The 27,413-nt window shown below is 41.9% G+C and overlaps 2 protein-coding genes across 4 annotated transcripts; both read right to left on the reverse strand.

The window, feature by feature from the left end:
- Positions 1–2,343: 2,343 nt before the first annotated feature.
- On the reverse strand, positions 2,344–12,473 carry cyp27a3 (cytochrome P450 family 27 subfamily A member 3). Of its 2 annotated transcripts, XM_004081430.5 has the most exons (9): positions 12,093–12,473; positions 11,318–11,508; positions 10,495–10,694; positions 8,045–8,242; positions 6,250–6,413; positions 4,734–4,900; positions 4,504–4,585; positions 3,056–3,262; positions 2,344–2,832 (listed from the first exon to the last, which is right to left on the reverse strand). In XM_004081430.5, exons 1-9 carry the CDS (start codon positions 12,345–12,347, stop codon positions 2,713–2,715), a joined length of 1,584 nt encoding a protein of 527 aa, XP_004081478.1. In that variant the 5' UTR covers positions 12,348–12,473; the 3' UTR covers positions 2,344–2,712. The 2 variants fall into 2 exon arrangements, with proteins under 2 accessions (XP_004081478.1, XP_078795305.1); XM_078939179.1 differs by lacking the exons at positions 2,344–2,832; positions 3,056–3,262 and adding an exon at positions 4,134–4,274.
- A 4,546-nt stretch (positions 12,474–17,019) lies between these two features.
- Positions 17,020–26,828, reverse strand: eaf2 (ELL associated factor 2). Of its 2 annotated transcripts, none has more exons than XM_004081431.5 (6): positions 26,624–26,826; positions 24,573–24,667; positions 23,028–23,164; positions 21,079–21,254; positions 20,702–20,938; positions 17,020–18,113 (listed from the first exon to the last, which is right to left on the reverse strand). In XM_004081431.5, exons 1-6 carry the CDS (start codon positions 26,724–26,726, stop codon positions 18,067–18,069), a joined length of 795 nt encoding a protein of 264 aa, XP_004081479.1. In that variant the 5' UTR covers positions 26,727–26,826; the 3' UTR covers positions 17,020–18,066. The 2 variants fall into 2 exon arrangements, with proteins under 2 accessions (XP_004081479.1, XP_078795306.1); XM_078939180.1 differs by lacking the exon at positions 17,020–18,113 and adding an exon at positions 19,243–19,262 and having other exon boundaries at positions 26,624–26,828.
- Between the last annotated feature and the right edge of the window lie 585 nt (positions 26,829–27,413).

Below are 27,413 nucleotides of genomic sequence, written 5' to 3' on the forward strand. Positions count from 1 at the left end.
TAGCCCAGTTGCAATAAGAGCCCTGGAGTTTGGCCTGAATAGAGCTGTCACCCCAAACATGCATCCAATCGGTGAGCTCGCTTCCCTTCCACTGACTGGTCTCAGCAGCATCGTCCGCCATGGTTGTTGTTGATTTTTTAGTTCCCGCCTATTTCAACGCAGAATTATGACTTTTGTAGTGTGTCAATGACGTACGGGTCGGATACATGTGGCCTGGCCGTTCAGACGGAGGTCGCATTTCAAAAGATCGGATACGTATCAGATTCAGGACCACATACCCAAGTGGCCTGGGTCACATTTGAAAAGATCGGATCTGTGTCGTTCAGACTGCCATGAAAAGATCAGATACAGGTCGCATAGGGGCAAAAAAATCGGAATTGCTCCGTGATAGTCTCAGATGTCTGTTTAAAGCCCAGAGAGCATCACGAAGAACAAGGAACAGACCAGGCAGGTCCGAGATACTGTTGTGGAGAAGTTCAAAGCCGGATTTGGATACAAAAAGATTTCCCGAGCTTTTAACATCCCAAGGAGCACAGTGCACGCGATAATATGAAACATTCTAAAATGTTCTTTGTTATTTTTAGTTTAATAAATCAACCTTAATTTGCATGCACGATTTGAACAGTCTGTGTTTCGGGTTCGGGACTCGATGTTCGGGCCTTTGACCCTGTGGTGTATTTTTGAGAGTTAACAGGTAACATTTCCTATTCCAAAGAAAAGTCGTATTCAATACAGACATGTTGAACGTAAAACTAAAAGGTTGTGTTCATATTTTTCTTTGCACAAACTTTTAATTGGTGCTTTTTGACAGATTCCTTAGCCCATATTCCTGCATCAAGAAGGGAGTCTGCCATATCAACAAACAAAAAAGCAAAGCCCTGCAAGTCTTGATGGCATAGGTGGAGCTTTGCCCCCTTAGCAACCAAGTTAATGTTGGTATCAATATTGACAATGATTAAGAAATCAGCTTCTCAAAGCATTGTAAAAAATTACTAATATTTTTAAATTCAATCTTGAACCCTTAAATTATTTGCTTCGCCCTTGTATTGTGTATGCCGGCCCATCCGGGCGTCCACTCTGCTGTTGTCATTTGCCACTCAGAACAGTCTTCTGCCCCCCCCTCCTGTACCCCCTATGTAATATCTACTGGCTCCACCACTGCTGACTACTCTCTCTGAATGCTGAATGCTCTCTACAATCCATCATTTTATCACTCCTTTTATCATGGTGTCGAATGTGTGTCTGTGTGTGCGGGGGGGGGGGGGGGGGGGGGGGGTTCGGCACTGTTTGTCTTGTCATCTTATTTTTAAATTTTATTGTATTTTATGCACAGCACTTTGAGTGACATGAGTTGTTGTAAAAGTGCTATATAAATAAAGGTTGATTTGATTTGACTACAATAGGGATACATTAAGAGTCGTGCACCACGTCATAAGACGCTGAAGCCCTCTGCTGGGGAAAGCAAGCCAGATTGGAGTCCCTTCCACTCAAACACTGTTCAATAGTCTTCAACAGGTTTTTATTGACCCCCCCCCCCCCCCCCCCCCCCCCCCCCCCGTGATTATCATAAAGAATTTACCAATAAACTCCCTATTTTATACCACCATTGGTTGCACTTTCACCACTGTCTTGTGCTTGATCCAAGTCCTGCAGTTCATTACGGGAAATTATAGAGAACTGCCAGTAGAGACAGATAATGTCAATAAAGATTAGACTGGTCTAAATTAATTGGGCCACTTGCTGCTCTCAGCTAGCCCATGTCAGGGGTAGACATCTGATTTTTAGCTAACGCTTTCCCAATGAATGGGAAAGTTGTGCAAAGACCGATCACCAAGAGATCGGTATAGTTTTTGTGTATTTCTAGCCCTTGTGCTATCCAAGGCACGTTAACGTTGGTAGTGGGTCATCTGGAACCCACTAGACAGCGCGCTCGCCTGTATGTTTTATCTTTTTCTCCAATGATTTTTTTCATTTTCAGTGGTGTGGTTGCCAGATATGAAATCCTGTCCATTTTTTTCATGGGGGAGGGGGATAACACATCAATGTAAGGGTGGAATCATCTGGACCCCTACAAGATATCAGAAGGGCTAGTACGGTTTTCTTGTTTCCTTTGACATGTACACGTGCAGACGTATTTTTTCTTTGTTTATGAGGTGGATGACTTCAGAAATTCACTTCACTAGTCTGCTACTCCCTCTCCCTATAGAGATATTTGCTTTTCTGAGCAGTGAACCCACAACAAAAGACAAAAATGACTCCCCCATAAAAATACTTTAAACTCAAGGCAAACATCTATCAGGTTTTGACTTGGTCACTTTAAATCGTTTGTGAAAGTAAAGATCATTCTCTTGGTTCGCACACAGTTCCTTTTTAATTGGTTAGAAATAGTTTTAGAGCATATAAAGTTATTTAACGAAAAACACAAACATGAAAAAAAATGCAAATGCGACACAGAAGAGACAGAGAAAAAAACAGTATCACTTGAAAATCTTGGTAGCAAAGAAAGTGATTAAGCAGTAGGTGAAAATCTACCGTATTTTAGGTCAGCATGTGTTCTACCTGGCAAATCCTGCTTTTCCTACTCAGTTTTTGCACTTTTTAGTGTTCTGGACGTGAACTCTCTAAAAACAGGATCTTGGTGAAAGAAGGACGACACAGTGTGCATGCTAATGCAGCTGACAGGGAGGTTGCTGCCTTCATTCAGAGCATCTCCTAAGCCTTTCTGTCCAGGAACTGTAGGTTTATGGGTTCAGCAGGACACAGCAGGGTTCTGGTGATGGGCTTCACTTCGGTTCCAGCAGGGTCGGGCCTGACCTCATAACTCTTCAGCAGCTAGAACAATAAAGAGACAGAACACCAGTTACAGCACCTCTTAGGAGTGTTTTCGTAACTGATTGTTCTGATCAAGACCACTACGTCTCTCGTCACGTTGACCGACAGATTTGAATACATTCAAATGCCGAAAGATAAACAGTACAAGGCAGGGCTTTGTAAAAAAAATATTGGTAAATCCAGTTTTGTGGCTAGGACACAGAGAATTAAAGCTCCCTCTTACCCTGGACAGTAAAAGGTACATCTCCAGCTCAGCAACCCGCCGGCCTAAACACGCCCGCACCCCGAAGCCGAACGGCACCGAACCAAAAGGGTGCTGCTTGATCTTATCATCCAGTCCTCTGAGCCAGCGCTGAGGCAGGAAGGTGTGCGGATCGGGAAAAATGCTCTCATCGTGGGACACGGCATAGTGACAAAGGTGGAATAACGTCTGCCGAAGACACAGACAGCTTTATTACCCATGATTCCTTTCGTTCAACATATGCTTTACATCTCCAGATTTAAACATGTTAGAGATACAAAAGTTGGAGGAGAAAACCTGAGAAAATATTAAAAAGCAAGGATTTTGAAAAAGTTTTTTTTGGTTCTTGAAGATAGAACTTAGTCTTTAAATTGCAAATATGATGAGACCAAAAAAACAGAACGCTAAGAAAAAAAGAAATGAGCACTTTCTGGAGAGAAGGCAGCGTCCTCATCCAAAAGGCTGCAACGGTCATGGAAAACCAGAGAAACCTGGAACGCCAAATTACAGATGCTGCCCCTCCCCTCTTTATTTTAGATGCTGAAGTCACTCATCAGTAAAACACTGGCACATAATAGTTCCTGCTAAATTCAATCTGCATTTAAAATTGAGCAATTTTGTTTTTTTTTATACAGTCAACTTCAGCATTAGGACAAATGGGCTGCTGAAAGCATGACTGACAGCAGCGCTGTGGAGAACCACGGCAGGACAGTGCTGTCACCCACATTGTAACGTAATAAATGAAAGAGGACAATTCTGGTAAAAAGCACGGACTGTATAGGAGACCTGGACTGAGTGACCCCTCCCCCTAGCGTTCCACACAGGAAGTACCCACTGGTTCCAAGAAGCCAAAATCCCATAGACTTCAATTGGGAAATAAACAGCTGTAACTCAGTCATTCTATTTGTCAGAGTAACTATTCTTGCTCTGACACCTTTTATTAACACATTCTTCCTAATGCTTATTTCTTTTCGTTATATTTTTCTGTTCAAGTTATAAACTGACCAATCAGATGCCTCAATAGAAGTAGGTGGTCTCATGTCTAATGTTTGAAACATTTGATTGGCAGATTCAACAAAACTTGATTTCAAGTGGAAGGGGTGTGGACTTACAACACGCTCACTCCTGATTGGTGAGAGGGGGTGGCCATGGAAATGTTGATTCAGACTGATTTGGACCGATCACTGATTAGTGACGTCGTCTGGCTCCAACATGGCGGGGTTCGTATAACGAAGAAAATGACAACTGAATTAAAGTGACCCATTTTCTACGAGTGACGTCATACCCACTCAGTCCAGTTGACATATACAGTCAATGGTTCCAAGCTACGTCTATTGCATGCATTTTTACCAACACTCAGAGGGTGCGGTTCAGACACGGGTATATCTGTTCTCAGGAGAGTGGAGGGGGTTGTGAAACTTGTGTCGTACCTGTTTTTGGAAGACATAACCTCCAACTATGATGTCATTTTCCACAGTGACGCGTGCGTTTGATGGGACCACTGGATACAACCTGGACATTACAAATTGCAACAGAAAATCAACAGATTTTAGCAAAAGTCCTTTCTTTCCCCATGAGATGAATAAATAAAAATGTTGAAGAGAAGGCAAACGAATGTCTTTCTGCTGCTTGGTTAATATTGAGGAAAACGCCCTCTGACCTCAGCGTCTCTCGGATGACGGCTTTAAGGTACGGCATCTGACTGATGTCGCTGCTGGTCGGCACCTTGTCTCCTGGACAAACATCGATAACTTCCCGATACAACTTGGTTTGGATTTCTGGCTCCTTGGCTAAGTGATACAAAGCCCAGGAGATTGTGTTGGACGTCTGTCGCAAAGAGGGACAAAAACACAAACCTTTTTGTTTGACAAAGATCATGCAGCCTTTAACTGTTCAAAATGTTGATGGACAATAGATTTTTTAAATTTATCAATGAGTTGCAAAAATCAGCAAAACTAGAATAGAAGGCAAATTCTATAATAGATCAGGGCCGCCCTACTTCTCAGTATCTACGTCAGGGGTTCTCGAAGTTTTTGTAGTGGAGGGCCAAATTAGGAACTCGGGGGGCCAATTTTTGTGAAAAAAAAAAAGGATAGATAGAAAACTTTTTTTAACTTTAATGAACAAGTGTAGTTTGTACAATTAACAGGCCCTCCAGATGTTTAACCCGGAGGTTGCTGTCCAGATCTTCTACTCGTCTAGTAATTGTATCATTTGACAGACTTTCTTTTGCTCTGGACAAACAATGTCAGCTACTTTCAGCATACATTCTTTCTACAAACTCCCCGTCACTTAAGGGCTTGCTAAGCTGGGCCATTTCCAAAGCGACAACGTAGCTACTAGCTTCTGTCACAGCCTCACTGGATTAAGCCATTTTTGTAAACATTATCTGCAGTGCAGCATAGCCTCGTTGTAGTTATAGGAGCTTGTTGTTGCGCTCCTCGCCGGTAAATTTGTCATCGTTTTTATGATATGTAATATAGTGACAATTTATATTGAATACTTTGAGCATTGCATTTACCTGCTTACAAATAAGGCACATGACTTTATCCAGCCCACGAGGTACGACAAAGTACGCATTTGTCCATTTAGCTTGAATGCGCCTTTTCTCCTCGCCAACACAACGTTTTTCTTTAGCCCTTGTGCTATCCTAGGCACTTTAACATTGGGAGTTGGGTCATCTAGACCCACTAGACAGTGCTCTGAACCTTTTTTCTTCAATGATTTGTGATCTTCACTGGTGTCCATGGATTACATGAAATCTTTCCACCTTTATCCACCTTTATCATGGTAGAGAGAACACGTCAATGTAAGGGTGGGGTCATCTAAGATAGCACAAGGGTTAAAGGAACCTGCTCTGGCTCTCTTTTATTGAGGGCCACAAAAAATAATTCCCACGGGGCGCCATTGGCCCCTGGGTAGCACTTTGAGAACCCCTGATCTACAGCCTGGATGATCTGCAAATTGCCTTATTTACAGCATTTAGGGCATAAATAACTGGAAGATATCAATAACTAAGAAAGGAGATGGATGTTTCGCCAACTTCATTGTGTTTTAGACAACAGAAGATCATTATTTGACATTTCAAATCATTTCATGTAATTAACTATGTTTGAACAAGGAATGGTTAAGTCTCTTTTAAAAAATCAAGCCCAAGGGCGCATGAAGAAACTCACTGTGTCGACTCCAGCCAGCAGAAGCTCCGTCATGCTGCCCAGGATCTCTGTGACCGTCATCTGGTCACTGAGCAGCAGGTGTGTGAGGTACGCTCCCTCCACCTCCTTGTTCGTTTCCACATCCTGCTGGATCTCCTCCATTTTCTTCTTCACCAAATCCTCGGCTGAGACACAAAACGCCGCTCATCAGAAGTCCTTCACACCTGTCTCTTGCTTATGGCCCTGACTGTCCATCACTTGGTCAGAGGTAGAGGGCTGCATTGGGATTGGGTCCCGCCGGGTCCCGCGGGACCCAACCCAAATCTCGCGGGATTGGGCGGTTTGGATTGTGCTGCGGGCGGGAGCGGGCGGCAAAAAATAAACCCCGCGGGATCAGTGCTGCCATGAATATCTCATGAATATATATTAGCGGACTACGTTAGGCTGTGCAGCTGTTGGATTCTTATGTACTGAAGCTCCTTGAAGGCACCAGGTAGAGACGCCCAATGGCCTCTGTCATCTAACCTGTTGTTGGGGGTGCGCCCCGCCCCGCCTCTTACTAAGAGCGCGCTTCAGGCCGTCTGTCTGCGCGCGCACACACGCACGCTTTTAACAGAACAGGATTTGTGAAAATATATTTAATATTTAAGTTGCACATTACACAAGAGGAATGCATCAAAAGATGAGGCTGGAGGAGGGACATGGTTCTCTTTAATAATATCAATAAAAATACATGTTTTTTTTCCTGCGGGACGGGGGACGATACAAAATCAATGCATCTCTATTACTGTGCGGGACTAAATTCTATGAGTTTTGCGGGTGCGGGCGGGAGTGGACATACATATTGCGGGAGCGGGCGGGAGTGTAACGCATACGTTGCGGGAGCGGGCGGGATTGGTCAAAAATTCAGCGGGCGCGGGCGGGAGCGGGATGAAGAAAATAGTCCCGCGCAGGGCTCTAGTCAGAGGTTCTAATCCTAGGCTAAAGCATTCATCGTGTTCTACGCCATGACGCTTAACTCCCATGTTCCCAACAAAAACCGTTCAATTGCTTTGAAAGCTCTCAAACGCAAACATGCCGATCCCAAACTAACTTTGCTCGTCCTTAAAAGTTCTGAAATATCCCACAGGTTTGCACGTTTGCTAACTTCTCCAGCTCATACATTCTCTTTCAGCTTGTTAAAGACAACATTTATGAATAACATGAACACAATATTGAGCCAAACATTAAAAAGGTCTCTTTTCTGAAACATAAATGATCCTGAAGAGATAAAATAAAACAGCTTAAGACTCATTTCACAGCTATTTGTTCATGTAATGGGGCTGGATGCAGATAATTTACAGCCTGTGTGTGGTTACATTGACAGTTCAAGGTCAACGTACAACTCCTGAAGCAGTAAACAGGGACATATAAAACCTGTGAAGGATCCCGCTCGGAAACTGTTACGTATGAAGGTCATCAGAGCCCGGGTCCTGGACTTTGTCAGTTGAGAAAGTCGGTAGAATCTGCAAACCTTCAAGAGGTTTGATAAGACAAGCCTTAAAGCTTAGACTGCAGTCACCTAGCTGGAAAATGACCCACTAATTGGAAGTGTATGACTAAACTGACATATTGCTAACAATGCTCATCTGACATAAACCTGACGATTAGTCATAAAAGAGCTCTTTATGACCCGGTTTTAAGTTATTTAACATTATGCTTGAGATATTAACAGCATAATTGTGTCAACCCATAGATGCACTATGCAATTATTGTTTTTTTAGCAAACTTGAGAAATTAGCTAGATTTGATTCCATTCTTTTTGAATTTTGCGTACCGACACTGAAGAGGTGATCCCAGGTCGCAACAAACTGTTTCCAGGCAGGCAAATACGGCCAGAAGACTTTGGGGAAGAGGACGACGATGGGGGAGAGACGAAACATTTCACCAACGGAAAAGATGAACTTCTGCGTTTCTTCTGGCACCACCTCGTTCATGCAGCCCATGCGAGCCTCAAACAACACTGAGCAGATGCCTGTACACAAAAACGAGCATTTAAAATAAAGGACAAAACAAGAGGCAGTGTTGCTCAGACTGAACTAGCACAATACTGGCGGCCTTTGTGCAATGGAAGGGCGGTCAACCTCTGATCGGAAGATTGCAGGTTTGATTTCCGCCTTGCCCGCCCATGTGTCGAAGTGTCCTTGGGCAAGACACTGAACCCCACCTTGCCTCTGGTGGAAGGTTCGGCACCGGACCCGCCACCAGCGTGTGAATGGGTTTGTGACTTTAAAGCACTTTGGGCCATCAAGGAAGGTAGAAAGCGCTGTCCAAGTATTCGCCATTTACCATTTACCAATGCATGAAGGTGCTTCCTGGAAATACGAAGAAGCAAAATTAAAAGGTTGCCCCATTTAGAAAATGAGGCTAACTCAGGCGGTAGAGCGGGTAGTCCAACAACCAAAGGGTTGGCGGATCGATCCCTGCTCTCCCCAGCCAGCTGTTGCCCCCTGAGCGCGGCTAGTCTGCAGCTCACCGCTCCCCCCAGGGGATGGGTCAAGATGTGGAAAACAATTTCCCAATTGTGGAATAAATAAAGTATCAATTATTATTATTATTATTGGGAGAAATCCCACTCTATTAGAAATACCCTTGTTTTCCTGCCATTCAGCTTTCTCCCTGGTGGTGCAGGAACATTTTACTTACCGCAAGTTTGTTCACTGAAAGCAACTAAACGTTTTTGACATCCTTATAGAGAAGACTCCCTTTATATCATTGATGCTAAGAGATAGCTTGGGTCTTGAAGTAAAAAGTACTTGGCTGTAAAATATTCTCTTTAAATACCTGCCAAATAAACATATTAGCCCCTCCAATCACCATTACTATGAACAACCACTCATTGTGATCAAGTTCCACTGGTCAAACTGTCTCCGCCAATTAAGTTTAGAGGCTCAAACTTATGCATCATCAGTCTAACCAATCAAAGTGCTCAACATTGCCTCTTACTTGTGCCTACAAGTCTGTGAGTTGACTACAAAATCCCAGCTAAAGGTCATGCTGAGTAGTGTATCAGTGTCAGACGGCGTTAAAAGGTGCATGAAGTAACAGAGTTCAGAGACTTGTTTCTGTTTGGCGTCATCACCACCTTTGCATTTCCCAGAGTTCATTGGGTTGTCAAGTATGTTTACCACGCTTAGCTGTACTGCACTACAATATTGTCATCAACACCCTGTTGCAACAGCGTGATATTTTTCATGGTAGTGGAGACAAATTGTCTTTGTCTCCTTGCAACATTTGAGGAGCAAAGGCGAAAGTCGCCAACAATTTTAACCCCAAAACATACGAGGAAAATGACTATAAGCATTGTACAAAGGATGCACGTGAGTAAATTTTGTATTTTTTCCCCCACAAAAATAAAAACTCTTCTTAAGTTGCACTTTTAATTTAAACATAAGTAAAACTAAAACATCTTTGCCAATTTCGTTGGTATACAAAAATAGCTTTTAGGCATAATTATGAATGAATGGATTATACAATTGTTGTAAAATTGTTCAAGTTTTTGAGGTGCTTTTGTACAACTATCTACAAAGAAATATTGCTTTTTCTAAAGATAAATCAATTTATAAAAAAAAGCCTTTCATTGATGTTGTGTATTTCTTGTGGTGTTACATAAAATTTGCACTTAATAAACAGGAGATTAAAAAAAACACCTTATTTGAAAAATGTTCGTGCTCACAAAGTTTTTAGTTAAAAATTATGAGATAAAAAAAATCACAACTTTTAGAAAATGCTTGAAATCTCAGGTTTTTTGTGCCAAAATAACAAGAATAAATGCCTGCAACATCTGATGTTTTTTTTGGAAAAATGCCAGGATTGGGAAAGGCTTCAGCATCGATACATGTCCGTGTTTGTACTAAAAGAGAAAAAACCCATGCAAAAACTTTAACTATATTGTTCAATGTTATAACTTCCTGTGTGATGTCACTGAAACTTACTGGTTATCGCTCGGTATCTAATTAGCTCAAAAGGCCAAAAATCTGGGTTAAAATAACAACACAAACACACACACATGCAAGTGCTAATACAGAGTTAAGCTTATAACCTTCATAGCATTTGAATTGCATTATTTTTTTCCACTATAAAACATGAGTCCAGGACAAGTGTATTAAAGCTGAGGGGAGTATGATGTATCTGTGATCAAATGCAGGGAATGATTAACACAAAGATCTCATTTAGTTTGAGTTTGCAAAGTCGACCACATGAAGTTGGTCATTGATCTGTTCTCACCCTCAAAAGCAAATTTGTAGAGTTCTCCAGTCAGGTCATTGACTGTGATACCCTGGTCACCGGTGGCCCTCAGCCAGGAAATTCTCTCGATAAAGTCTGTTACCACATCATTAAGGGTGTTTGTGTAAGACGACACGTGCACAGGCTTTAGCATCCGGGGGTTCAAGATACTGCGTATGCGCTGCCACTTGGCCCCCAACCTGTAAACCATGGAGAACATGAGCTTAAGACAAAGTATCAGAAATGTACAACATTTATCTAAATTTCAATTGAACCTCTCACCTCTATTTTTTTCATTTGTTACACTGTCACTCAAAAGAAAGTAGGTGGGATCATAACAGACTCTCTTAATTGTTTCTAAAAATAGCTTTGGGTGAGCTTCCAGTACTTGTCTGTCTGGGACCTCTTAGTCATCCCTGTTGAGGTTGGTGAAAGGTGCTGCCACAACACGTCTGACAGAACCTCATTTTTACATTCCAACGGGCTTGTTTACAAGCTGATGGTGTAATCTATGACCTACTCGTGAGCACAACACTTAGTTTAAGCTAGTCTTATTGATTGATCGTGTTTGTCCTCAGTGTTAGCTGCAAATATTACAAGTTTCCTTTAACATACAGTTTGCGTAATCAAAAATATATTTGCTTTAAGTCCAGAAGTAGACTGTGCTATTTGTTTACTTCAGCCCGGTCACAGATTTAAATTGTTTCTTTACTGTAACTGGTAAAGGAGCGGCAAATTCTGAAGTTAAGCCTCAGCAAAAAACTCATTTTTGATTTAAGAATAACACATATTTCATAACACATAATTGTGGACTTTGACTGACTCTGTCAGAGGTCCATGGGATTTACTCCTGAGCTCCCTGTAGCTCCTCCAGTGGGGCATTTGCGACCGGACCGGGTATTTCCCCTCCTGCCTCAGGACCTGCTCAATGAGGTCGGCGCTGGCCACGTTCACCACAACCAAAGGGCCATATTTAGACTTCCAAATGGGACCATAGATGTTCCTGTGTTCAATCTACGACCAAACAACAACAACAATTAGTCTTTTTTTTTCTCCAACTGAATCATGACTCAAACAAAACATTCTTAAAAGATAAAAACAATGTATTTTTTTTTTGTTTTAGCTGTAGCTGTTGGATCTGTGTGGTAAAGTATAAAGAGACACCTATGTAATAAAGGTATCATAAACAAAATCCCATTCATTGTTTTATTATTATTATAGTAGTTTGCATGGAGAAACATAAATAAGAAAATGCAAATACTGCAAAGATAAAAACTTCAATTACATATAATTATATCAACATTTTTGACATCTCTTGTTTCTGAAACTTTGTTTTAACTTGTGTTATTACTCATAACATTTGTCTGAGAATAACTAACGTATTTTATTCTGGTGATAAAAGGGAATTTAGCTCTTAAAATGAATTTGGGGGAAAAAAACCATCTTTTCGACAGAAAACCTCAACTGGGCCGACAGTTTGAGAATGATGGAGGTTACTCGCAGTCAGCTGTTACGCTGGGCGAAATTAAGATGTAGGGGTCTTCCTGGTACGAACCTCCCTCCAAAACGCGGCTCAGAGCCCAGTCGATTCAACCTACCTGCAGTTGCTGCGTCTTTTTAAAATACCCTTTAAGAAACAGCCAGTTTAGGGTGGTCAGGAAGCTTGGTCCCCCCAAATCGTCCAGAGTTTTCACTTTGTCGACACCCACGGCGGGGGATGTTTGGTGGCGGCGAAGCTCCGCGAGGAGCATCGAAGGAGCTCCCCCCGCCGCCGCCGCCACTTTTGTCGCGTCGTCACGCGGCAGAAGGCTCGCGCCTCGCTTTGTGGCGGTTAGCAGAGGTCTCCTCAACATGGTGGTCGCGAGACGAAGCTGTTCGCCGCGGTGTGCCGAAGCTGCAGTTCTGCGCCTCTCGGGTGGCGTCGCGACTAGAAAATGCGGCTCCTTGTGAGCGGGACAGCCTCTATGAACTGTGAACTTTGAAGCCGAGCCTGCTGCAATGGAGCATCACGAGCAGATGATAGAAATTTAATAATTAAACCTTTTTTAAATTGCCCTAAATAATAGTAAATTACCAAAAATTCTCAATTAATATCTGACTTTGTTATCAGATTAATCAAAAGTAATCACAGAAAAATCTGATCATTTTCTCTCGTGGATCTGATTTTGACAAATCTGAATGACACCAAATGGATATTCGCTACAGATCTTAGCTCTTATCATCGGTTTGGAATTATTTTAATAGTTACTTTTTAATCGGAGACAAAGATTATAGATCCACTCTGATAAAGCACAACGTGTTTTGGTTTTTTTAAACATGTTTTTGCTGCATTTTTCTGATGATGGAGAACATTTGTTAAGGAAATTAAGCTCAAAATTGCATTTCTGAGCCCCCCCCCCCCCTCTAAATCAATATGAATAAGGAGCACATAAAAAATGTTGGAAAAAGCTTGTAGGTGTGATGCATTAGCTACAAGCTCCCTGCTCCACTCCATCCTGATGCATTCACTTGTAGACAAATAGATCCATGCATGTCCGCATTTTACGTCTTACAGATGGAGAGCTCCCATAATGCTCGGCATCGTTGTTGCACAAATTAGGTCGGCATTGTGAGGGGCTGTAAACTTGGGGAAGAGCGTGTAATCAGATGGATGTTAGGGAGTAAGGGCAGGCTTACTCTGCATCAACAGACCTGACTACAACTCAGAGGCAAATTTCTGATGAACTGCTTCCGCTCTGCAGAGCATTGATTGTGTGAAATGTAGGATGAAAATCAAGCAATTTCGCCAAGCAAATATCAAAGAAATAGGTTGCAGCAGTTTTTATTTCGACTGAACTTGAGAAATCCGCGATGGGACTGAGCGCGAAAAGCTTCAGTAATTCCTTATAGTACAGAATCGCTGTCAGTCAAAAGGAGATGCAGTCTTTCGACAGACCCTCCAATCATCATGCAGAAGCTCGGAGTCCGGGCCATCCCACTCCACCTTTCACCCCCAGAGACGCTGAGCGTCCGTGGGCGGGACATAATTGCAGCGTTTATCCAATGACCGTCTAGTTTCGAAGCGCTGAAAAAAAAAGTTCAAAGCAGCCCCATTGAAGTCAATGGACGCTGGGCTTCAATGGGAAAATGCACTGTGATGCTGCGGGAATGTATGAGAAGGAAATCGAGTCAGCCGACCTGCTACGTGTTACTGATTCTGAACGAACTCGTCTTTGAGATGAACGTTTTTTTAACGCATTTTTAGTCAATAAAATTTGAATACAATATTACATATTTGACCATTAATTTTGTGACATTATAAGGGAAGCCGAGCTTCCCTTGCAGGCTTAAAGAAATCAACACTGCCAACAACAGGTTAGATGACAGAGCCCGGTCCATTAAGCGTCTCTGCCGTTCACGGAGATTCATTACACAGAACTCCAACAGCCACACGGCCTATCGTAGTCCGCTATTATATATTCACGAGGGAAAAAAACAGCCGAACCGACCCTAAAACCGCCCAAATTATGGATACCCACACAAAGGCATTTTTACCCGCAAATTTTGAACCAAAAACGCCCAATCTAGCAACACTGCTGCAACCTTCTCTTGCAGAAAAAACGTGCTCCCTCCACAGCTCACTGACGTTACTTTCTGTTAGGTAGTTAGCCGCTCAGCCCAGTGATGGAAATTTCAGAATAAAATCACTTCCATTGCAGCTTTACTTCCGTTGTGAATTAATGTGTTGTGTGTTAAGTTAACGTGTTGTGAGTTATTGTGTTGCGAGTTAATGTGTTGTGAGTTATTGTGTTGTGAGTTATTGTGTTGCGAGTTAATATGTTGTGTGGTAAGTTAATATGTTGTGTTGTGAGTTATTGTGTTGTCAGTTAATGTGTTGTGTTGTCAGTTAATGTGTTGTGAGGCAAGTTATTGTGTTGTGTGTTTATGTGTTGTGTGGTAAGTAAATGTGTTGTGACCCTTCTGGGCCACCATAACAAGTCTGTTTGGTGACTCTTTGCTCCCAACAGTCATACTATGCTGTTGAAGGAGCAGCAGTTCCAGTTTTGCTACATGATGCATGACCCAAAAAACACAACTGTCACAGAGGTTAGTGGCTCAAAATACTAATAATATTAATACATTTAATTTTTACGGCACCTTTCTGGAAACTCAAGGTCACCTCACAGTTCAAAAATATGTAAAAGCAAAAAAATACAACAATAAAACTCCATAAAAGACAAAATAAGTTAACAATCAAAGCAGCAGTTTAAATATTATGTCCTGAATGCATGAGGAAAAAGGTGAGTTTTGAGATGTTTGGAAAACAGAGAGAGTGAGTCCATATTTTGTAGATCAGAGGGGAGGGAGTTGAATGCTCTGCCCCCCATAGTAATGAGACGTGGTCATGGAACAGCCAGTCGAAGGGAGGAAGAGGATCTGAGGTAGCGAGTGGGAATAGCAACAGTCAGGAGCTCTGAAAGATACGGAGGGGCAAGGTTGTTTGAGGGTTAAAATTAGGATTTTGAAAGTTGATCCGGTGAGGTACTGGTAACCAATGAAGCTGCTGTAAGACGGGTGTAATATGGTGAATGGAGGGGTTTGGGTTATTATTCAAGCTGCTGAGTTTTGAACCAGTTGAAGCTTACGGAGGGTTTTTGAGGTAGTCCAGAAAGAAGGGAGTTACAGTGATCGATACAGGAGGTGGTGAGACTGTGGGCTAGGGCAGATGTGGAGTGAGAGAGGGATAGAGACGATGAATGTTACGCAGATGGAAGTGGAGCGGGTGATGTGGGCAGTGAATGAGAGAGTGCTGTCAAGGATGACACCCAGACTCTTAACCTGAGGGGAGGGAAATATGGAGGAATAGTGAAAAGGAGAGAGAGAAATTACAGAGTTTGCTAAGAGTGGATTTAGTGCCAACAATGAGAAGTTCAGTCTTATTGCAATCTAATTTAAGGAAATTTGCGGTGTACCAGGATTTGAATTCAAAAAGACAATTGGAGAGGGAAGAAGGTGGAAAAGTACAGCCAGGTTTGGAGGAGATGTAGAGCTGGGTTTTGTCCGGATAGCAGTGAAAATGCATATTGTGTTTCCGAAAAATGTGACCGAGGGGGAGGAGGTAGTTGATAAAAAGAGGCCCCAGGACAGAGCCCTGGGGCACACATGTGGTGATTGGAGTCAAGGGAGAGGTGAATGATTTTAACCGGATGAACTGAGTGCGATCTGAGAGATAGGAATGGAACCAACTGAGGGGAAGGTTGGTGAAGCGAATGTTTGAAAGTCAGTCCAGAAGGATGGGGTGGGAGATGGTGTCAAACGCCGCACTCAGATCTAGCAGGAGGATGGAAACGGAACCAGCATCTGCCGCAAGGAGGTCGTCTGTGATCGAGGAGGGCTGTTTCCATGCTGTGGAGGGGACGGAAACCAGATTGGAGCCGTTAGTATAAATTGTTGCTGGAAAGATGAGCTAGGAGTTGAGCAGCTACAGTTTTTTCAAGAATTTGTGATATTAATGGGACATTTGATATTGGGAGGAAATTGTTGAGGTTGGAGGGGTCTGAACCAGGCTTTGTTAGTATGACGCGGGGGTGAGCGATGTAAACGAACCCCGGAGGTGTTGCGTCGTTCAGAGACGTGACGTCGTTTGGCTGCTGCCAAGTCTCTGTTGGACACATGAAGTCCAACTTTCGGTCGACGAAGAGATCTTGGAAAAGATGCCCCTTGTTCGTGAGTGGATGTTTAGGAGACCGAAGTTGGCCGTCGGGCTGGAGAGGTTAGCAGCAGCGGTGTCGTTAGGCCCCGGGCCAAGTGATCCAGCGCGCCAGGGTCAGCGAGTTCCTCGGCGGACATTGGCTGGAAGACCAGAAAGATCTGATGGGTTTGGAGGTACCATCCTGGAGGATACGCCGTGAGCCACGGTGAATGTATCTCCGACGGGGCTGATAGAAGATTTCCGGGTGCTGGAGTAGCCTTGGCAGAGGTGCATCAAAGTGAGTCAGGCGGGGTTTAGTGACGTCGAGGGCAGAGTACTGAAGGAGAGCCGTCAGTGGATGCTTGACCAGGGACAGGATGGTCCAGGCAAGTAGAATCCACTCAGAGTTAATCCACATTTTAACCGTCATGGTGAGAAACCAGCAGGCAGGCTAGTTCACACAAAACGGCCGAATATTGATCTAAACCAGATGTGAACATATACCGGTGACAGTCCACAGGTAGTTGGACGAAAAGTGGAATTAGCAAAAATCCACAATCTGGAAGCAAAAAACAGAGTCCAAAAGACTTAGAAATGCTGAAAATTCGCTCAAGGGGAGCAGCGGCAGCCAGAAGTGTGCCAGCGTTCACTCGACTCCTACCCTTTTCAATATGGCGTCCGTCTTATCATTGATACTGATGTCACTGACAGATTTGCGTGCAATACTCAACTCTAGTTTACTGTATTCTATTTATTCCTTGTAGGAGAAAGCTGATAACACTCATTCTGTGTTATAGTTTTTTTACATGCAATACCGAAAAAGTTACCAGAATGCGGAAAATAAAAACCACAAAGACAAGTAAAATCTTTAATTCATTCACACATCTCTCACAAAATGGTTGTCAATGTTCCTCCTAGGTGAAAATCCACAGTAGGCGTAGAAAAATAAATGTTAAACCAGCAGCTTTATTTTTAAGCCACTTGGCAGGTGGGCAGGAACGTGGCCTTCTTATGCCATCAAACTGGCTGACGGAACAAGAAAAGGAACATGCTCCCTAGGTGATCCATCACCAGAGTTGCAGCGATCTGCTCGTAACTTGCTCTTCCTAAGCTACGTTTGGTCAAGTTTCGAGAGATAATTATTTAGATTCAAGTATTGCAGGCTGAAGTAACAAAGCATATAAGTAATGCACTATTCTGTCAAACATCACGTATTTCACTAAAGATGTGGAGATTATCAGCATTTTAAATAAATGAAGCGTGCTAAGCTATAGTGCAAAGGGCTGGGATAATTCAAAATAAAGCTACAGATGAATATTTTCTGACTACAAACTCAAGTAGGCAGTTGTTGTCTTTCAGCTGCTTTTCTGACAGATTTTAGTTTTGTAAACTCCAGTGACTGAAAATCTTGGGTGTTAAGAGCATAAGAATTTTCCTTCATGGAGCCTTTGGATACATGTTCTATTAAGTGAAAATGATAGTTTCTTTTTGATCCACAGTCAACTAAACTAAAAGGAATTATCATGGAGGCTTCAAAAACAAATCCAGAACATGTTGCACAAACTGAGAACACACAACTTCCATAAGGCACAGAAACGGCTCTTATTATTGTGAAGTGAGAATGCAGAAGCATCAGAGGAGACTCAGGCACCAGACTGTGGATATGTCATTCCACCTTTTACATTTTCTTTGTCAATTATTTATCCAACTACAAATGTCTCTCGATAAAGGCTGCTCAAAAAGGATCTATACAATAACAAAGCAGACGTGAGATGTAACACATTATGATCTTATCTGACTGTGAGGCTCTCCTGCGACGAAGGAGGAGAAACACAGATTTGCTACTGGCTCCTTAAATCTTCAGGGATTTCTTCTCATGTTGTTGGACATCTTTACACCCTTCAGTCATCACTTTCACTGCCCGATTCACTCAGCTGGAGGTCACTCTCTGGAAGCAGAAACAAAAATCTCAAAATGGCTTTGTGTCCACCATAATACTGAACATATAGATGGCAAATTTAATGTAGTAGGAAGTCTTGAGGCGCAGGGAAAGATGTATAAGACCTGCACATGTCATGATTAGTCAGTACAGAAATTTGATGCTAATAGCTTCAATTTCTTTAGAGCTATGATTATGAGTCATATCTCTATTAAAATAATAATAATAATAAAATATATATATATATATATACACGCACGCGCACGCACACACACACACACACACACACACACACACACACACACACACACACACACACACACACACACACACACACACACACACACACACACACACACACACACACACACACACACACACACACACACACACACACACACACACACACACACACACACACACACACACACACACACACACACACACACACACACACACACACACACACACACACACACACACACACACACACACACACACACAGTGGTCAATAAGTATTTGATCACCCTGTGATTTAGCAAGTTCTCCCACTTAGAAAACATGGAAGGGTCTAAAATTTTGATCATTGGTGCATTTCCACAGTGAAAGACAGAATCTGAAGAAACATTCAGAAATCACATTGTACGATTTTTTTAAACAATTTATTTGGATATTACTGTGACAAATAAGTATTTGATGACTTGATTATCAGATACATTTCTGACCAGCAAAGACCTGCTGCTCTGCTTTTAAATAGTCCAACTCCACTCTGCTAGTGATTCTAAATTAGTGGTACCTGTTTGAGGTGGTTAGCTTGCATAAAGGCACCTGTGCCCCCCCCCCCACAATCAGTCAGAAGTCTAACTACCAACATGGGCAAAACCAAAGAGCTGTCAAAAGACACAAAAGACAAAATTGTAGACCTACGGGGCAATTGCCAAGCAGCTTGGTGAGAAAAGAACAACTGTTGGAGCGATTGTCAGAAAATGGAAGTGGCTAATAATGACTGTCAATGTCATTTGGACTGGGGCCCCTCGCAAGATCTCACCTCGTGGGGTATCGATGATGCTAAGGAAGGTGAAGAATCAGCCCAGGACTACACGGGAGGAGCTGGTCAATGACCTGAAGAGAGCTGGGACCACCGTTTCCAAGGCTACTCTAAGTAATACATTAAAACGTCATGGTTTAAAATCATGTATCGCACGGAAGGTTCCCCTGCTGAAGTCAGTCCATGTCAAGGCCCGTCTGAAGTCTGCCAATGACCATCTTGATGATCCAGAGGAGTCATGGGAGAAAGTTTTGTGGTCAGATGAGACCAAAATAGAACTTTTTGGTCTTAACTCCATTCGGCGTGTTTGGAGGAGGAAGAAGGAGGAGGAGCATCATCCCAAGAACACCATACCTACAGTGAAGCACGGGGGTGGAAGCATCATGCTCTGGGGGTGTTTTTCTACACAGGGGACAGGACGACTGCACTGTATTAAGGAGAGGATGAACGGGGCTCTGTATTGTGAGATATTGGGCAAAAACCTTCTTACTTCAGTCAGAGCGTTGAAGATGGGTCGTGGCTGGGTCTTTCAGCATGACAATGACTCGAAGCTTACGGCCAAGAAAACCAAGGAGTGGCTTCGTAAGAAGCATATCAAGGTTCTAGAGTGGCCTAGCCAGTCTCCAGACCTAAATCCATTAGAGAATCTTTGGAGGGAGCTGAAACTCCGTGTTGCTCAGCGACAGCCCCGAACCCTGACAGATCTAGAGGAGATCTGTATGGAGGAGTGGGCCAAACTTCCTGCTACAGTGTGTACAAACCTAGTGAAGAATTACAGGAACCGTTTGACCTCTGGAATTGTTAACAAAGGCTTCTGTACCAAATATACAAGTTGTGTGTTTGATAACTTTATCCAGCTTTGGTACAATTACAGCTCTTAATTATTCAAAAAGTACTACTACCGTAAAGTGAGATGTTTTGGAAGTGGGATTTTGCCTTTCCATGGAATTTAACATCAAAATAGAGGATTTTGCATTATTCACTTTATTTCCTGAAATATTTCCAAATAGTTGAATCACTTCCAGGAATGCTGGGATTGATGAAGTTAGGATATTTAAAAATAAAATAACGTCGTCTGCAAACAAAGAAATGTTGTGTTCAGCGGGTCCTATTGTGATTCCAGTTATCTGTGTGTGTGCCCAAATCCCCGAATCCGTGACTTTGTCCTCCAGAGCTTTTTCTTTTGTTTCCAGTGCGCTCACCTTGGCCTGCAAAACGCTGATGTCATCTTCCGTTTTGGAAATGTGCACCTCCGTTTGCGTCACTCGTTCAGCGCAATCACTCAGTTCCCTTTTTATGTCTTCGACTGCCATTAACAGTTTGTCAAACCTTGCAGAAAAGTCTGCCTTCATGGAAGTTCCAACGGACAATATTGTATCCACCTTGCTGCTTTCCTCCTCACATCTCCGCCATTTGAGCATTGGTAGCGTTAGAATTTAGAATGTTTCGCAAGAAACAGCAGAGACCACGACTTCACAAATGAAGGTTGTCTTAATGATTCCTCGGCATGTAATGGGTTGTGATAGCATTAAACGACTGGGGTACTTACTTAGAGTGTTCATAATTCCCCCTCCGCTTTCCTGATGGTGGCTGGGTTTGTTGGAGCTGGTGGTGATGATGGGCATGCTCTGGTTAGGAGGTGCTGAGGGCGGTGCACGAGCCTGTTCGCCCTCCGAGTCGCTGCTGCTGGAGCTTTCCTCGCTGCTGGAGGATGACGAGCTGTTGGAGTCCGAGGAGCTGCCGCCGCTGCTCAGCTGGTCCATGACCCGCGCCTCTGCCATTAATTCTGCACAGTGAGTAGCAAGGACAGAAATCCATGCAGATGTTATTATATACTTAGCAGACAAAAAATGGTGATTTTAATCATCAGAACAACTTAGTCCAAGCAGAAAAAATGTCTGGAAAACATATTTGACAACTTGTTACCTCTCTCAATGTCATCCATGGGAGACGCCGGAGAGGTCTTTTCTTTGACAGGAGAGCTCTTCGAGCTGGTAGAGGTCTTACTACTGCTGCTGGTGGTGGTGGTGCTCTTCACCTGTTGGCTAAGGCGACTGGTCTGCTGCTCCAGGCGAGAGTGAATTTTGCTGCTGCCCTCAGCCCTGGAGATCCATGCACATGAGACGGAGAAGGAAGGATTGAGTTGTTGTTGACAAGTTTACAACCCACACTTTATATTTTTAAGCTGCAAATGTCTAAACAAGTCAACATGGAAACTTCATCAATCCAGTTCAGTTTATTTTAGGGATGAGAGTAGAAGCTCCACGAAGCTTTCACAGGGCTCATGTAATTGTGCTGGAAAAATGAAACAACCATTCAGGGCTTTGAAACCACACTGAACAGCGGCATCTAGTGGCGGATTGAACGTATATCATCTGCTTCAACTAAGCTCCTTGTAACGCTTCAATGTGGAAATTATAATTTAAAAAAACAAAACATAAAACAACACAATGTGTGAGGATTTCTGTGAGAAGTGCTTTCTTGACTCTGCAAAACAAACATCAGGTTCAGAATTTCATGGGGCTCATTTCGGTACATTTATGGTATTTTTTCGGTAAAAAAAGGCAGAAAAAAATTACTTACAAAATGCATTTATTGGTTTTATATAACAATAAATAAAATCGACCTATGTAGGTGATCTGCTATATAAAATAATACAACTCAGGAAACCACAAACTTTGGATACATTTTAACTTGCACATTTTTTCTTCTTGTAGACCTGATTGTTACAGTTCGGTGATGCCGTTTTAAGTTTGTTAACGGATTAGATGTGTTACTGTGGCATACGCTATCTTTGTGTAACAATGTTGACACACAGCATTCGACATATCCAACTGTCTTTTCCCTTCATGGATGCTGACAACAAAGCCAAGTGTTCCCACTCAGGAGAGCGTAAGGAGATGGGGGGGTCCTCAAGCTCTGGCCTCGCGCCTGCATTAGCCATATGTTGACATGCTAACTGTCACCTCAGTCACCTAATCGCCGTTGAACCTTTCCTGCGATAAGGTTTCTGACCGTGGTCGGAAAATGCAGGGGAGGTCCTCTCCGGGGATGATGGCGGATCGTCCTTCAGGGTTCACTTCCCCGTTCGGACCCTCAGAGCCTCCAGGGCGGGTCAATAAATGAACCAGTCTTCGTTCTTTTGGAGGAAACCTTTTTTATTACTGTTCCGCAGAACTGAGCAACACACCCTGAACGCGAGCTCACACACTCTCTTACGCTGATCCCCTCCTTCCTGACCACGCGAGCGCAGACACACCGGCACACTCATTCCACAACATGGCGTCTTGGCGGAAACTCGCGGTTAACATTAGTTCCGCCTCAGCGCAAAGTGAAAACATTTGGGGAGGGGGGGGTAAAAAACAAAAACAACCCCCCCTCCAAAACGGTACAAAAGTGAACCGAACCAAAATTGCCGTACTGAAACGGTTCGGTACAACTACGTGTACCGTTAAACCCCTTGTTAATAGTGTATTGCCTTATTAGGAGAAACTAAGTTGAAATGATCCCAAGCCACAGAACGTTTTTTACCAGGAGCCATGGCAAAGTGCCATGAACTGACGTTGACTCCGATACAGGGGAAACAACAGAACTGGTTGGGAAACGTTGCTTGGGATTTATTTGTTTTTATAGAGAATAGCAACTGTTCAAACGCAAGTGAAAGGTGAAACAAGCGCCGACGCGTCCGGGTCAAACGGGCAATCTCTAGTATATTTACACAGCACCGCTGAGGGCAACACATACCAGCAACCAACAACCAACTTAACAAATGTTGAAAAACTTTATTTTCAACAGGGCTTTGGGAAATTTGGTGTACGAGGATGTAAAAAAAAAGACATGACTTCATTAAAAACGTAACTTAGTTTGTTTTTCACCTGGTCTTCTTCACAGCTATGTTGCTGTTGAGTTTCTCCAGTCTATACTCTCCTGTATCGTGGTTCACAATGAGGATGCACTCCTTCATGTATGGCCTCTTGGATCCCTTGAAGACTGTTACTGGAGCACTTGACCCCTAAAAAGAGAAATTTCGGCAAGAAGAGTGTGTTTAGACTGGTGACCTATCCAGGACGTACCCTGGCTTTGTCATTAAAAAAGTTGGGATAGGCTCCAGCAACACACAAAACCCTGCCCGGGACAAAGCAGCTACTGAAAGTGGATGTATGTAGGGCTGAGCGGTGTGACGGTACCTTCATTCTAGATGATAGCAAATAGCGATCGTTTTATATGAAGCTTATTATTTACGACGTTTGGCCCTTTATGCTGTTATTTGACATCAAAATGAGCCTAATGCAGCAAACAACCATTAAGGAATATGGCAGTAGATTTGTTTTAGACCAGAATGACTCCAATCAAGTTACCACTCAGCCCAAATTGAAGACCTTGAAGCTAAAAAAGTGCCAATTTTTGTTACAAAGATGTGTTTTGGATAGACCGACATGGACCAGACAGTGGTTTAAAGTATGGTGGCTACTGTTAGGCCCTTAAAAAAAAAAAAAGCACCAATACAGCCACCTCCAGATGCCGTGCATCTTCACCGTCAAGTAGATGATGCCTAGAATCCAAGATTTTTTAGACTACGGCTACATCCAGGTTATTCACAAACAAATACTGAGAATTTGGTGACTGTGTCACAATCGCTGACAATAATAGTACTGAAAAAAAAACAAGGATAGATGTACTAGAGGGGGTCTAGTACATCTATCCTTGTTTTTTTTTCAGTACTATTTTTCTTTTAAGTGTACAGTCAAAGGGCATTAAATGTATACATACGATCTAAGGATTACTTTTAAGCAATCATCTTTAAAACCATTTTTCAATTTCAACAGCTGAACCAGACATTGCAGTAATGTTTACGCCATCTACGGGTGGCTATCTAACACAACAAACTTATTCTGAAAGTGCATATGTGCAAGAACCACAACAAAGAATAAAGTGGACGACTGTCACATGTTAAATATTTATAATAGCAGATGTCAACATGATATATTTAATTTCTACTGCCATTGTTTGGCAGAAGAAATAAAGCCTTTTTTTGGACATATTACAAGAATTTCTCATGTATAATCTGACGTCTTTTGGAGATTTTCCAATCTTTCCTTGGCTTTTTTAGGAATATTTAAAGTAACATTTTACCTGGAATGCCCACTCTATACCTCAGCTATAGATGTATGGATGCAGTATGTTTTAGAGGCCTTTAATTACAGTCCAGTTTACCCAAAAAGATAGAAAAAGATTAAATTAATCTTTACGATCAAAACAAAAACATAAAGGAAATTATGGATACCGGTAATGGGTTTTGGTTATAAACTCAGCTTTTCCCTTTAAAAATTAAATCCATATTACATTTGAGAGTCTTTGTTTCTTTTTCTTTTAACCAATATAAAATGAAACAGAAAAAAAACCCTGTGAATGAAACTTACCTCTAAATTGGGCAAGGTAATAGTAACTTGCTCTCCTTTTCCAACTTCTAGCTCTCCTTCACAGGTTGTGTCAATAGAGGCTGGTTTGAAGTCATCTATGGACAATTTAAAGAAAGAAAGATATATCTATATATATATAAAGGTATATCTTCTTACAAATAACAACTTAAACTTTTATTTTTAAATAAAATCCACCCTGTGTCAAAGAAGATTCTCCTGTTGCAGCAAACGTACTTAAATAAAAGAAAGAAAGAAAAAACTAAAGTTAAAAATAAAGTTTTCTATCCTTCTTTCATATCTTTTTCTTTTTTACATCCTTTTGTTCAGTTATCAGTCAGATGTATTCAAAATCCAAGCATAAATGACAAAACCTAATTAACTAAAACAAATTAACCAAAAGTACAAATCAAATTGTTAACATGATTTAAATGGCTCCAGGTTGCAGACCCCTGGGGGGTATTCCAGGAAGCATGTTTAAACTAGCCTGACTTTAAGCCTGAACTCTGGCTGAAATCCGCCTGAACTTGCTTACTCTGGGTATGTCAGTTCCAAAAGACCGGATATGAGTTAGCGTAATTACGCTCGACTTGGTAACCCTGGGTTAACGCACGGTACATAAAGACATTCTCAATAGATCGCCGATTTCTGGAGTCACCATGGAAACGCGTAGAGAAAAAAAAAAAGAAAGCGCGACACTTGAGACGGAAGTGAGACGGAGTCTGAGATTTAAATGACGGCGGATAAAAATTATAAGTCCATCAAAAAAGTAACACGTCTGAAAAATAATTTAAATGATTTAGTTAAATTTATTCAAACTCAATAATTGTTTATACAACTCAAATTAACGTATATATCTAACTAAATATCACATTACTCCATTAATCTTTTTTCAATCTTAATTACTTATATTTCTTGAACTCTCATATGTCCAAGTTTGAGCCGGCAGATATGCTCATTTTTATAACAATAAAAAGAACAGAAAATATGCACGGAGTGCAAAAATTCATTAAAGGATTTTCCGTCACTGTCATAACAATTACGAGTGGTGGGGTGCTATATAAACTCATCATCCTCTCCTTTACTCTCACTCATGGTGCAAAGACGTAAGCACAGTAGGACAAAATAGCTCGGCAAAACACGGTGAAACACAGTAAAACAGCTAAATAACTAAACACATTTGGTCAAAAACCCACACTTAAACCCAAATCCGTCCAGACAGGCAAAGGGAATGATATCCCAGAATCCCTTGCGGTGCCGATCTAACAGCAGCATCAAAGTTACACCTACTTAATTGAATTAATTTGAACAAAAGGAAAATAATTGTCTGAAAACTACGTGTTATTTTTACGGTGACCTAACAAAAAAAAGATTTATCTTAACTGAAGCAAATAATTAAGTTAGATCAAAGTAAAAAAGTTTATCTTTCCAACATCCATATGTGGTCTTATCACCCTCTCATGGTGGAAAAAGTATTATCTGAGCTTCTTCATCCACTAAATCATCTTCAAATGGACACGCCATGCTGCTTCACCTCTCTGTAAACAAACTAAGCTTCAACTAAACCTGCTCCGGACCAGGTTATGTTCAGAGCATGAGTTGCTATGGCAACTTGACCTACCCTGAAACATACCTCCATTTCTGGAACCGAAAGCTGAGGTTATCAACTTTCTTAGCCTCAAACTTATCGTGGGAGCTAGCATAACCTGCTTTCTGGAATACCCCCCTGATCTAGAGACCTACAGGTGTTTGTGCTGCAGTTCGCCGACATGACCACTAGATGGCTTCAGTTGACACAGTGAAGCACCGGTGGTTTCACAAACATTTTGACAGTTTGAGTAATCTAATGCGTCCTCAAATGACAAAAAATGAATAAAAAAAACTACCAAATCATGCAGAAAGTTCGTAACATTACTGACACAGCTTAAGTTTTTTTTCATGCGACACGTTAATGCGCCGTTATCGACAGTTTAGCCAACGAGCTAGCTAGCATGCTACTGTTAGCATCTTAAAATAAGCCAAACTTGACCGCCCGCTTCTACAAGCCAACTTACATCGCACTGTATGGTAGGCACTTTTAGGGTGTTTCTCAAAGGTCTCCCCTAGTTTGAGGACATGTTCTTGGTTGTCAAAGTTGCCGCAACCCGTTCCATTCATTCTTTAAGTTGTCACAGCTGTAAACCTCAGTTTTCGTTGTGCTTTGCTTTCTCATGCGATGACAGGTTTTGCGGAGCGCCGTTAGGTCCCGCCCTCTCTCTCTTACGAATGGTCAAAAAGGATTTTTATCTAATTTTGATTGGTTAAAAAATCTGTCAATCTAGATTTTCAAAGTAAAAGCTAAATTTATCTCAAAGTTTTATGTAGGGTTTAATGTTTTTTAACCTTTAAAAAAACAATGATTAATATTTACAACTCTATACATGAACTAAATTTTTTCCCTTCAATTAAACCTAAATCAGACAACCTATGAGAAGTCTTGTAGATGGTAAGTTAAGGTATACCAAAACCTGTGATTTTTTAATCAATCTGTGTTGTTGTCTCTCAAGTGTTTTTAGAATTAACCTCAATAAACCCCAAATTTAATTTAACAGAATAAAGGCCACTAGATAAAAAGAAGAACAGTTTGATTTGATTTGATAGTATCAATTACAATCCATTGAGTGATTTTTTTGCTTTCAGTAATGTTGGTTTAAGAGGCAAAACACTTGCATGAATGTTCAGGGAAAATGCATTTACCCACTGTCCCAATTTCAATATGTTATCATGGTGGTACTGCATCATCCATCCATTTTTTTCCGCTCAATTGGGATTAAGTCACGGTGGCATCAGTCTAAGCAAAGATGT

Source organism: Oryzias latipes, chromosome 21, assembly GCF_053564925.1.
Source record: "Oryzias latipes strain Hd-rR chromosome 21, Olatipes_Hd-rR_3.1".
NCBI classification, from domain to species: domain Eukaryota; kingdom Metazoa; phylum Chordata; class Actinopteri; order Beloniformes; family Adrianichthyidae; genus Oryzias; species Oryzias latipes.